Raw genomic sequence first — 11,053 nt, forward strand, 5'->3', positions numbered from 1 at the left:
CAGAGAAGGGGAGGTTAGAGCAGAAGGACCCCATGGCTGGCTGGTTGGGCTGGGTCTGGGAAAGGGTATCCAGGACGCTACCTGGGCCCGTCTGGCCCCGGGAGTGGGCTCCGTTCAGGCCCTCCTGGCCCAGTGGGGTTGCTTTGTGACTGGGGACCATAGAATCCGGGGTGGGCCTCATTTTGCCATTTTTTCTGCTTGGGGACAAAAGCCCTGCTGGTCCTCCTAGGGGTGGCCTGGGGGGTGAGGATTGAGGTTACTGCTTTCCCCTGCCTTCTGTGTTTCCTGGGGAAGTCACCCAGTGGGGCCTTTCCTGCATGAACTGCCCTGGGCTCTAGGCCGCAGAGGTGGCTTCGGGATGGGGGATGTTGGCTGCCCCCACCTACCTCTGACCTTGACTCTTAGTATCTCCCACCCCGCTACCCGAGCAGACCCCTTCCTAGCCAGCCCTGCTGTGTGTCCTGGACACTGAACTCTGTGTCTGCAGGGAATGGGGTCCGAGAAGTTTTGTGCACAGGGCTGTGGACCTGGACTGGAAGGGGAGGACCTGGACAGCAGGAGGACTCCAGTGGTAACCCGTGCTCGCCCAAGGAGTGAGCTCCCCAGCCCCCAGGCACTCACACCCGGATTTTCGGGCCTCTGGTCTAGGAGACTGAAGTGTGTGGAAGATAGCAGATTCTGGCTTGGGTGGACCCAAGGGGCCTGGGCTCCCTCCTTCGTCTGAACTTTGAGTCACGGGAGCTGCCTCATAGCCCAGAAGTGTGAGGGGCAGGGTCTGCAGATTTCAGTACAGAGTGGACCCTCCTTCCCTCCAGCTTCTGCACCCCTGGCCCAGGCATTGGGCATTTGGTGACCACAGGGCTGTCCTGCTGTTCCCACGCCTTCTGCCATGAGGATTTGCTCGTGGGCTTTTCCACCAGGGAGAGGGGGAGGGTATCACACTCTGTCTCAGGCCTCCCTGGACCACTGTTTCCTCTGGCTGCAAAATAGGGTGCCATCCCCCCAGAAGTAGGCCAAAGTGAGCCTGTTAGGAAAATGATGGGGGCTGTCTGGACGCACCCCCAGCCCGTGCCCTTGGGACCCGCTGGAGAGTCCTTCACTGTGGCCAGAGGCCCAGACCACACTGGTGGACGAAGCTCAGGCCTCGTGGGAGGGGCTGGCGGCCTTGTTCCCCTAGGCAGGCGGTGTTGGCAATGTCAGGGTGGTCCTTGTTGTGGGGCTAGGTGTGTGAGACCTGGGATCCTGCCCTGTGCCCTGTGCTGTCCCTGAGTCAACCCCTGCCCTTGGCCTGTAGTTCCTGCTCATTCTATGGTAGTGGGCAGTCTCGAGATGGGGTCCCCACCAAGCCTGAGTGACTGTGGCCATTCTCTCAACTGAGGAAGTGGGGCTGGGGCCCAGGCCTCCAGGTTCCCACAGTGGGTACATCCCCAGGGCCTGGGGTTTCAGGTGCAGGACACAAGAGCCTGGGCAGGGATGGTGGAGGTGGTGGAGGCACCTGGCAGATAGCCCACTATTTAACTGGCGCTGTAGCCAGTGACTTCCTCATTGGATTCTCAGTGTGTCCCTGCAGGTCTTAACCGCCATCCCACAGGCGGGGAAGCAGGTTGAAAGAATTTCAGCAACTTTCCCAGGGGCTCGCGTGGACCCCAGGTCAGAGGCTGGCATGGACCCGGCCGTGCCTGACTGGCCTGTGCTCTCAGCCACAGCTCCCCCAGTCCTGGCCTCCCTCCTGGGAGGCAGTTTCCTGCCTGAGCAGAGGCTGAGAAGCCAGTTTGGGCTGGAATTGGCTCAGATTTTCCCGTCACAGCCAGGGAGGAGCCTCCTGGATGCCCCTGGGTCCAGCGGCCCTTGATCCCAAGGCAGATGCAAAATTCTGTGGCCCACACCCCACCTGCCTGTCCGCTGTGGCTGGAGAGCTTTGGACCTGGGCTGAAGACCTGGCCGCCTGTCCCACCAGTGCCACAGACTAGCTGTGTGGCCCTGGGCAAGTCCCATTACCTCTCTGAGCATCCGTCCCTCAACTGTAGAATGGGAACAATACCACGAATGCTGCTGAGATAACATGGGCAGAGCACCCTCATGAGTCCCCTGGGTGCAGACCCCAGCCTGGGGCTGCCACAGTACTGCCCCAAGCTTCAGGGACCCCCCCCTTCCCGACTAGACCCCCCCCCCAAGCAAAGTATTAGGAAAGATCCCTGTCCGGCATAAACACTGTTGATGGAGCGGTGGGTGTGTGTTCCCACTTTATTCATCAAAGTCCCACGTCCTAGCAAGGCAGGACCCAGCCCCAGGAACCTTGAGGCCACACTCGGGGCCAGTTCCAGCAGACGGCAGGCTGGGCTGGGCAGCTGGACAGGGCCATGCGGAGGGTCGGGAATGGGCTCATTGCTGGGGTCCCTGAGTGCCCTCTGTGTTACCTAAAGGCAAACTGAGGCTCCGGGGCTGCTTAGTGACTGTCCCAGGGCCCAGAAGACAGGGAGGTGGGACCGGACAGACCCTGGCCTTGTGCTACTTCCCCTCCGCGATCCTGAATTTCATGACCCCTTGGCCCTGTCTTTCCTCCCTCCCGTGTGGGCCCCTCTTGGCCCCCTGCCCTCCACTTCCCCACTGCTATCAGCAGCCCAGCCCCCAGCCTCGGCCCAGCCACTGCAGCTCAGAAGCTTGCTGGCTCAGGAGCCGCCAGCTTTTGCTGAGTGAGCGAGTCCAGGGTGCTGTCTTGGCACAAACCACCACGGCCCAGCCCGCTCCTCCCCTCCCTCCTCAGGGTCTGCTGCGAAGGGGGGCCCGTGGATGGGAGGCGGGCAGCGGCTGGCGGCCCCCACCCCGCACCGCCTCTAGGGTCTTCAGCTTCTGAGGGAGGAGGGTCCTGAGGCCCAGAGAGAGGGGGTGTTGGCCTGAGGTCACAAGGCAGACCAAGCAGAGAGCTGGGACTGCCCCCCTGCATGGCCCAGAGAGCAGGAAGTGGGGCTGCCTTGCTTAGGCTGTTTGCAGAACCTTCCTGCCTCAGCCGGCCCTGCCTGCCCTGGCTAGGCCCTTCCTCTCTGGTCCACCCTAAATGGCGTCGAATTTGCATAAACTATGCATGAGCCATAGCGATGAAGGCAGTTCCCACTTAATCATCTCGTGTGCCAAGGTTTTCTGCACATCTCTGATCCACTCAGTGACCCTTGAGGTAGGGCCATTGGGATTGTCCCCATTTTATACAGGGGGAAACTCGGGCTCTCGACACGCACGCATTTACAATATCTGCTGGGCAAACAAGCACCTGCTGTGGTCCTGGGCTGGAGGGGATGGTTGACAAAGATGAATGAGTCCTGTCCTTGCCCCCAGGAGACCCTGTTCTTGGTCATTCTGCCCTTGTGACAACCCCCGTGATGGCCTATTTTACAGATGGGGAGACTGAGGCCCAGAGTGGCAGGTGCATTGCCCGAGGCTGGTCCCTGGCCTCAGCTCTCTAGCTCTCCAGGCCTCGGGACACCACCCTGTATCTGCTCTTTGCCTCACAGCCAGCCCCACCCGGACGAGGGCCACCCACCGCCCCTTGAAGCTGTCCCAGTCCCCTGGAAGAGTGTGGGCCCCTGCAAAAGCCACAGGGATTCAGACCTGGTGGAGACCCCTGCAGGGAAGGAAGCCCAAGGCGAGGAGGACCCTGCGGCCACCCGGCTGGACGTGTTGCGTCTGCGTAGCTCTTCCATGGAGATCCGAGAGAAGGGCTCAGAGTTCCTGAAGGAGGAGCTGCACAAAGCCCAGAAGGTGGGCTCTGAGGGCGGGGAGCCACCTACATGCCAGGCCTGTGCTGGGCAGGAGGGCAGCCCAAACGAAGGAGAAACAGTTTTTCTTGTGACTTTGAAACGACTTTTAGAAGTCATGACATCTCTGAAAACCGTTCCCAGGCTCTAACAAACTGACGGTTGGGGTTCAACTTCACGCTCTGAGCTAAATGGAAAAAGCATATTCTAATCTGTAGAAGCGCAGAGGAGGCAAGCTCGGGGCCCTGAGGCGCATGTAAGGCGGCCCCGGGAGTGGCGCCAGGCCCGGGGCCGCTGGGGGCTCACAGCGCCCTCCCTGTGCCCACGCCCGCCCCGCAGGAGCTGAAGCTGAAGGATGCGGAGTGTGAGCGGCTGTGCAGGGTGCGCGGGCAGCTGGAACGGGAGCTGGAGGAGCTGACGGCCAGCCTGTTCGAGGTGCGGGGTGGGGCGGGGCGGCGGGCAGGGGGCGGGGCAGCTGGGCGTCCGTCCGCGCCTGCCTCTCACGTGGAGCCAGCCGTCTTCCCAGGAAGCCCACAAGATGGTCCGAGAAGCCAACATGAAGCAGGCGGCGTCAGAAAAGCAGCTGAAGGAGACGCGGGGCAAGGTGAGGCACGCGCCGGCCCAGACCTCCTGCCCACTTCTGAGCCCTGCGAGCGCCGGCCTCCGCCACCCGATTGGACCCTTGCATGGACTGGGGGGCCAGCAGGGAGGGGCAGAGGCATCCGAGATGGCCCCACTGAAACGTTCCCGCTGGAGTGGGAGCCCAGCTCCCTGGGACTCGAGCTGTGTTTCTGCTGTACCACGGAGACCTTTCTGGGGGCCTTTTCAGGGGCTGGGAGGATCCTGTGGCCATTGTAATTTCTTTTCCTCCGTCCCATACCCCCTTTACAAAGCAGAAACCTCAGTCTGGCTGTGTGAGCCTGGGCAAGTAGCTTTATCCCTTGGAGTCCATTTACCCATCTGTAAAATGGGAGGGCTGGGCTGTTCCTGGCTCCTGGGGGCCCCTCAGTGGGAGACCCAGCCAGCTCCCAGATACGTGCACCTAACAGAGTCCTGGCTCCCAGTATGACCTCAGCCAGGCTGTGTCTCCTCTGAGCCTCAGTTTCCCTATCTGTGGAAAGGGTATCTCAGCCCCCAACCCAGAGGCTGTTCCGAAGATAACGGGTGGAGTTAGGTGCTCAGGGTGGTCTTTCCTGAGCTGGGGTGGCAGGCAGTGGCAGCTGGGGCAGCCTCAGCCCTGGGTTAATATTGAAAGCCATCTCTCCCGGCCAGATCGACATGCTGCAAGCAGAGGTGACAGCCTTGAAGACACTGGTCATCACGTCCACACCAGCCTCTCCTAACCGTGAGCTCCACCCACAGCTGCTCAGCCCCACCAAGGCCGGACCCCGCAAGGGCCACTTGCGTCATAATAGCACCAGCAGCGCCCTCTGCCCCGCCGTGTGCACCGCGGTAGGACACACCCCCAGCCCGGACAAGGAGGGCAAAGAGGTGAGGGGCAGCGGGCAGGCAGTGGTCACTGTCAGCCAGGCAGCGGTGCCCAGTGGGGACCCGCCTGGACCCCGCTGTGTGACGGGGAGCGTGTCCTACCCTCTCTGGGCCTCTGTGTCCTCTGGCTGTGAGGGCTGCCTGAATTCCCTGTGATAGGAGGTGTTGGGCCCCCAGTAGGGTACGTGGGGCACCTGGTCCAGGCGGGACAATGGCTGTGATGTCCTTGGCCATGGGTCTTTGGGCAAGTGAAGCCGCCTGTCAGCACCTCAGTCTCCTCATGTAAATGGGGTTTCCTGGGGCCACAGGACGTGGGTGTCAGGAGCTCAGCTCAGGGCTGCACCCAGCGGATGCCCCTGAAGGCTGTAGTGGGATTCAGCTTCCTGGAGTCTCTGATGCCAAGGTGGCCCCAGCTCTGCCCTGCCCCAGGCCTCCCGAGCATCCAGGGAGGAGGTGCGGGCCAGGCCTCTCCATCCCCTTCTGAGCTCTAAGCTTCCGGCTGGACTCTAATAATCTCCTTCCTCTGTCTGTCTCTGTGCACCTGTCTGTCTGTCTGTCCTGCCGGCCCAGCCCGGGCTGCCCCCTCTCCTCTCCCTGCTCCTCTGCGTGATCCCCAGCAAGGCGGTTCACCTCACCTACGAGCCGGCCTGGCAGCTCCCACCTGGGGAGCTGCCCGTGGGCCCCACCTCTGCTACCTCTCTCTCCTTTTCCCGACAGGTAAAGACTCCAGAGAGGGGCTGCTCCCTCTGCCCCCTCCCAGCCTCTCCCTCTGCATGTGCCCCAGGGCAGCCAGCAAGTTGTGTGTGTTCCTTTCCGTGTGTGCATGCCTGTGTGTGCTGTGCGTCCCGTCAGGTCCCTGTGTGTACCTGCGGGTACCTGCAGCGTCACTCTTCAACTTACCCTCCTCAAGGAGGCAGCGAGGGTCTTCAGAATGAGACCCTGGACCCAAGTCTAATTCTCTAGGCCAAGAAACTGGCAACACAACTCCAACACACTTGGAAGTGAAACTTTTGAGTTCCGAATCTAAATTCTTCTGTGCAAGGGGAAGAGAAGAGTTCTTCTTTGGGACTCGGGTCCCCTGCATGGCTACAGGGGACAGGCCCGCTGGGGTCTGCACTGCATCCTCCCTGGCTCCCCACCTCCTGGGGCTCTGCCTGTCTCTGCCATGCTGGCCCCCCAGTGCCCTGCCCCACCTGCTCACCTTCCCCCACAGGTGGACACGACACTGTTTGCAGAGTTCCAGGCCTGGAGGGAATCGCCCACCCTGGACAAGACCTCCCCCTTCCTGGAAAGGGTGTACCGGGAAGACGTGGGCCCCTGCCTGGACTTCACCATGCAGGAGGTGAGGCAGACAGAGGGTGGCCCGCCGGGGGGCCCGGCCCTGCAGCCGGCGGCCAGCCCCTCACCACCTCCCACTCCGCCCTGCTCTACCGCAGCTCTCAGCCCTGGTACGGGCCGCCGTGGAGGACAACACGCTCACCATCGAGCCCGTGGCTTCACAAACACTGCCCGCGGTGAAGGTGGCCGCTGTCGAGTGTGGCCGCACCAAGTAAGCTTAGCGCCCTGCCCCCTGGGAAAGGCCCGCATAGCCTTGGGCTGCACCAAGGGGGTGGCCAGGGAGGACTGAGCCTCAGGCCTGCCTGCCGGGTCCTGCAGAGGGACCTGGGGTTGGGCAGGGGCACCTGACCAGAGAGGGATAGTGGCTGCCTCCGCTCAAGGCAAGGAGGCATCTTTGGCAGACATGCTGCCTCTAGTCATGGAGCCGGGGTCTCCCCCTTCCTGGCTGGCCTGACGTGCATCTCTCTCCTACCCCCTCTCTCCCACAGTGGGTTCCGGGCCCCGATTGACACGTAAGTGACGTCATTTTTCACTCCACCTCCTGACAATGACCCGATGGCCCTGGCATCTTGTCCTCCCTGCTTCTCAGCTGGCATTGGGCAGGGCCAGCAGCAGAGCAAAGCTGCCAGCATGGAGCAAGGGCAGGGACTGGGGCCTGCGAGGGAGGCCCCTGGGTGGGAGCCTTGTCACAGAGGGGAACATTTGAGCCGGGTTTTGAAAGACGAATAGCAGTTTGCTGAGCAGGGAAGGACCTTTCAGGCAGAGGCAACAGCATGAGTGGAGGTATGAGAAGCTGGAATATTAATGGAAACACCACTGGATCGGTGGGCAGAGCAGTGGAGTGGGCGGGCATGGGGTTGGGGCTGAGGCCACAGAGGGTGTTTGGGGCCAGAGTGTGAAGGCCTCAAATGAGGTTTGGGCTTTAACCCACTGAGGCCAGCATTTCACAAATCATCGATTAACGTTCCCTGAAAAGAGTGTTCCCTGGTCCAATCAGAGTCACAGTGAACCTGGAGGCAGCAAAGGCTCTGATAAGTCCTGCAACCAAGGAGCCTATTTAACCTTCCTTTACTCGGGATTCTCCATAACTATTTCCTGGGCAGTAGGGAAGCAGCAGGGAAAGGTAATGGGCTAGATGTGGGTTTTTGGAGTAGCCCCTGGCTGTAACATGGAGAAGAAAGGCGGAGATGAGGCAGAAGTCTGGTTGGAAGGAACTGAGGGCATCTGGGCAAAAGGTCCTATTGGCAGAACCTAGCCTGGGGACTTGGTGACCTAAGTGGAGGAGAGAGAAGACTCCTGCTTAGGAGGAAGGGGTGACTGGGTCTGAGGGCCCCAGTAAAGTAGGGGCAGCATTTTTAGGGGCGGCAGAGGGTGGAGCTTTGGTACACCTGGCCTGAGGTTGACCAAGCTCTCCTGCCCAGCAAGGGTGAGGTGAGGGGTTGAGGGATGGGGTCCAGCTTGGTTTAAAGGTCTCCCCCAGGGACTTCTGAGACTGCCCCCCTCCTTGGCCTGGCTCCAGGCTCCTTGGGAAGCTGGGACCAGGGGAAAGGATGCCAGGCCCCACCCTGATGTGTGTTTGCCTCCGCCTCCCTCTGTGCCTTCTCTGGCTGCTGCATCCTCCCCGGATGAGCTGGGTGGGCAAGCCCCAGCCGTCCCCATGGTCCTGAGGTCTGCTTTTCCCTAGTACATGTGCCCTGAGTGGCCTGGCCTGCGCCTGTCGTCACCGAATCCGGCTTGGGGACTCCGAGAGCCACTACTACATCTCACCGTCCTCCCGGGCCAGAGTGAGTCATCCAATGGGAGTGTTACCTGGCTCCTTAGAGGCTCCCTGGGCTGGGACTCTGAGCCCCAGGCTGCACAACCTACAATCTACAGAGCAGGGCACAGGCTCAGAGAGGTACGAGAATGACTTGGGCCACACAGCCAAGCCAGTGTATTTGTTTGCTGTTGCTGTGTGACAAGTTACCGTAAACTTAGTGGCATTGATTTATTATCTCACAGACTCCCTGGGTAGGAGTCTGGGCACAGCTTAGCTGGGTCCTCTGCTCAGGGTCTCATGGACTGCAGTCACGGTATCAGCGGCTGCACCCTTTCTGGAGCTCAGGGTCCTCTTCTGAGCTCACATGTTGTTGGCAGAAGTCAGTTCCTTGTGGTTGAAGGACTGAGGTAGCCATTTTCTTGCTTGCCGAAAAGTAATCATGGGAGTGACACCCATCAGCTCTGTCGTTTAATATAACCTAATTAAGGGAGTGACACTAGAGTTCCAGGCTCCTGACTCCTGGCTCCGGCCCCAGGCTTTGGAGAAGGTTCTGAGGCTTGTCTGGCACACAAGGCTGACAGTCAGCTGTGGGCTCTGAGGGGCCTCCAGGAATCCCAGCTTCTACCCTCACCTGCCGAGTGACCCAGGTGAGGGTCAGTGGATCAAGGGGCCTCACTGAGCTGGGATGAGGGTGGGGTGGACCCCTTTCCTCTGTCCCTTCAAAGACAGTGAAGAAGATTGGAAAGAACAAAAGTTTGGAAAACTCTGAAGCTTGGTGCAAAGGTGACGTGGTGTGGAAGGTCCTCTTAGAGGAACCATCTCCTCCCCTTGACCTACTAGAGGTGCCTGATTGGACTAAAGTGGGCAGATGGCCTCATCATCAGGCAGTAGATTGACCAGCACAGTCAGCTTGTCTGGTCCTGACAGCCTCTGCAGGGCAGCCCAGCATGTTGTTCTGGCAAATCCCCCAGCAGCGAGCTGAGCTCCCATTAGAGAGGGAGTCTGAGCCTTAGAAAGGAAAGGGGTGCACCCCAGGCCACTCAGCCTAGACCTGAGGTCTCCCCATCCTGGATCCAGTCTCTTAACTGCTGCAGTCTCCACCCCCTGCATCTGTGCCCAGAGCCTTGTTTGGTGGCCATGGGTCACCTCTGTTTTTTTCTGATCCCAACCAGGGGATCTGTGCCAGACGCTCCCATGCCTAGAAAATTACATCTAGAACCTTGTTCTGCCAGGCCTACGTGTCTGCTGTCCTGGGCAGAGCTGGGAAGGCAGAGGGGAAGGGTGTGAAGTTCTAGGATGTGGTCCCCACCCTGATGAGACCAAGGAGTGTGGAATCCATAGGGAGAAGAAAGTTCTGTCCCCAAAGCGCAGCCCTGGGGAGAGAGCCCCACTGCTCCCCACCATTCCCTAGTCACGGGCCTCTGGTAGGGCCTACTGGCCACTAAGCAACACCAGGGCCTGGGACTCAAGCTTCTCCTGCCCATCCCATCCGGCCCTATGCAGCCCCTCCTCAGCCCTCCCAGGAGGCACCTTTGCCACACTGGGTTAGTCCCCTCACCTGGCCTCTCTCACACCTCCCTGCCTTTGCCAGGGCCACCAACCCCCTGCACCCAATTTTGTCCTCCTGGCAAGGGCTCCTGTGTGTTTGAGGGCCCAGCAGGAGCATCGCCCGTCCCTCAGCTTTCTCCACTCCCCAGCCTGTGGCCCACACACACTTGATGTCCCTCCCCCAAAGTGCTGGGTATTCAGCATGGGCAGTTGTGGGCACAGCTGCCAGCTGCCTTCCACCCTGCTTTGGGTTGGGTACCCTAGAAGCAGGGCCTAAGATGGAGACGGTGTGCAATTCTCAGGTGGCAGAATGGGGGTGGGGGGAAGGACAGGCAAAGGTGAGGCTTCAGCTGGAGTCTGGCTTCAGCCTGATCCACAGGGGCTCTGGAGCCCAGAGTGGGTTCCACCCAGAGGCACGGGCATGGCCTTTTATACCCAAGATGCCTGTCAGTCATTGGCTGAAGTCTGTGAGGGTATGGGGTGCAGAGGGGCACCAGCAGCCAACATTCTCAGCAGTGGGGAGATGGGGCCCCAGCCTGGGGAAGGGGCCTGGGAGGGGCACTGACAGCGCCCTCTCAACGGTATGAGAGTCTTCGTGACAGAGATCAGGTCTGAGCCAGCTCAGGGTCCCCAGTGCCTGGCGCAGGGCCTGGCTCGGAGCAGGCCTCAGGTCAGACTGAGGGCTTCAGGTGGGGATCCAGGGCAGCCAGGTGAGCAGCTTCTGATCCCCTCACCTTTCCTGGCATTACGAATAGCACCTGGTAAGGCCTGGCTGGCCGGGGCCTCCAGTAGCCAGAGCGAGCAGGCCCCTCGGGAGCGTGGATTCTAGGCAGCCTGCCGGGTTTCATCTTTGCAGCTCAGCCACTTAATAAGTGGAGGCTCCATGGCCTCTGCAGTCGTTGTGGGGTCGTTCTTGGAGCCTCAGCTCTCCCCACGTGTAGACTGGGAATGATAGGCACGTCTGCCGCACCGGATACGCGTACTTGGTTACGCTTAGTTGTCGCTATCGTTTTTTTTTTTTTTTTTTTTTTTTTTTACTCAACCACTGCGCCACCAGGGAAGCCCTCGCTATCGTTTTTATTAGGAGTACTAGTATTGCTGCTGTTGACGGCAACGTTAGAGCCCAGAGTTATCTGAGTCTCACAGGACGTGGGTCTTCCCGCTCTGGTCT

General features: G+C 60.3%; 1 protein-coding gene across 2 annotated transcripts in view; it reads left to right on the top strand.

Annotated features, from left to right (window-relative positions):
• RAB3IL1 (RAB3A interacting protein like 1) overlaps nt 1–11,053 on the top strand; it is a 20,765-nt gene that overhangs the window by 7,290 nt on the left and 2,422 nt on the right. For both annotated transcript variants that reach the window (XM_024749494.1, XM_024749495.1), the window contains exons 2-9: nt 3,507–3,753; nt 4,089–4,184; nt 4,276–4,353; nt 5,022–5,240; nt 6,451–6,579; nt 6,674–6,786; nt 7,064–7,087; nt 8,260–8,359. In XM_024749494.1, the coding sequence (XP_024605262.1) occupies nt 3,507–3,753; nt 4,089–4,184; nt 4,276–4,353; nt 5,022–5,240; nt 6,451–6,579; nt 6,674–6,786; nt 7,064–7,087; nt 8,260–8,359 (1,006 nt within the window). The remainder of the gene's footprint in view (nt 1–3,506; nt 3,754–4,088; nt 4,185–4,275; nt 4,354–5,021; nt 5,241–6,450; nt 6,580–6,673; nt 6,787–7,063; nt 7,088–8,259; nt 8,360–11,053) is intronic.

The sequence above is a fragment of the Neophocaena asiaeorientalis genome, unplaced genomic scaffold, assembly GCF_003031525.2.
Source record: "Neophocaena asiaeorientalis asiaeorientalis breed wild unplaced genomic scaffold, Neophocaena_asiaeorientalis_V1.1 scaffold43, whole genome shotgun sequence".
Taxonomy (NCBI): Eukaryota; Metazoa; Chordata; class Mammalia; order Artiodactyla; family Phocoenidae; genus Neophocaena; species Neophocaena asiaeorientalis.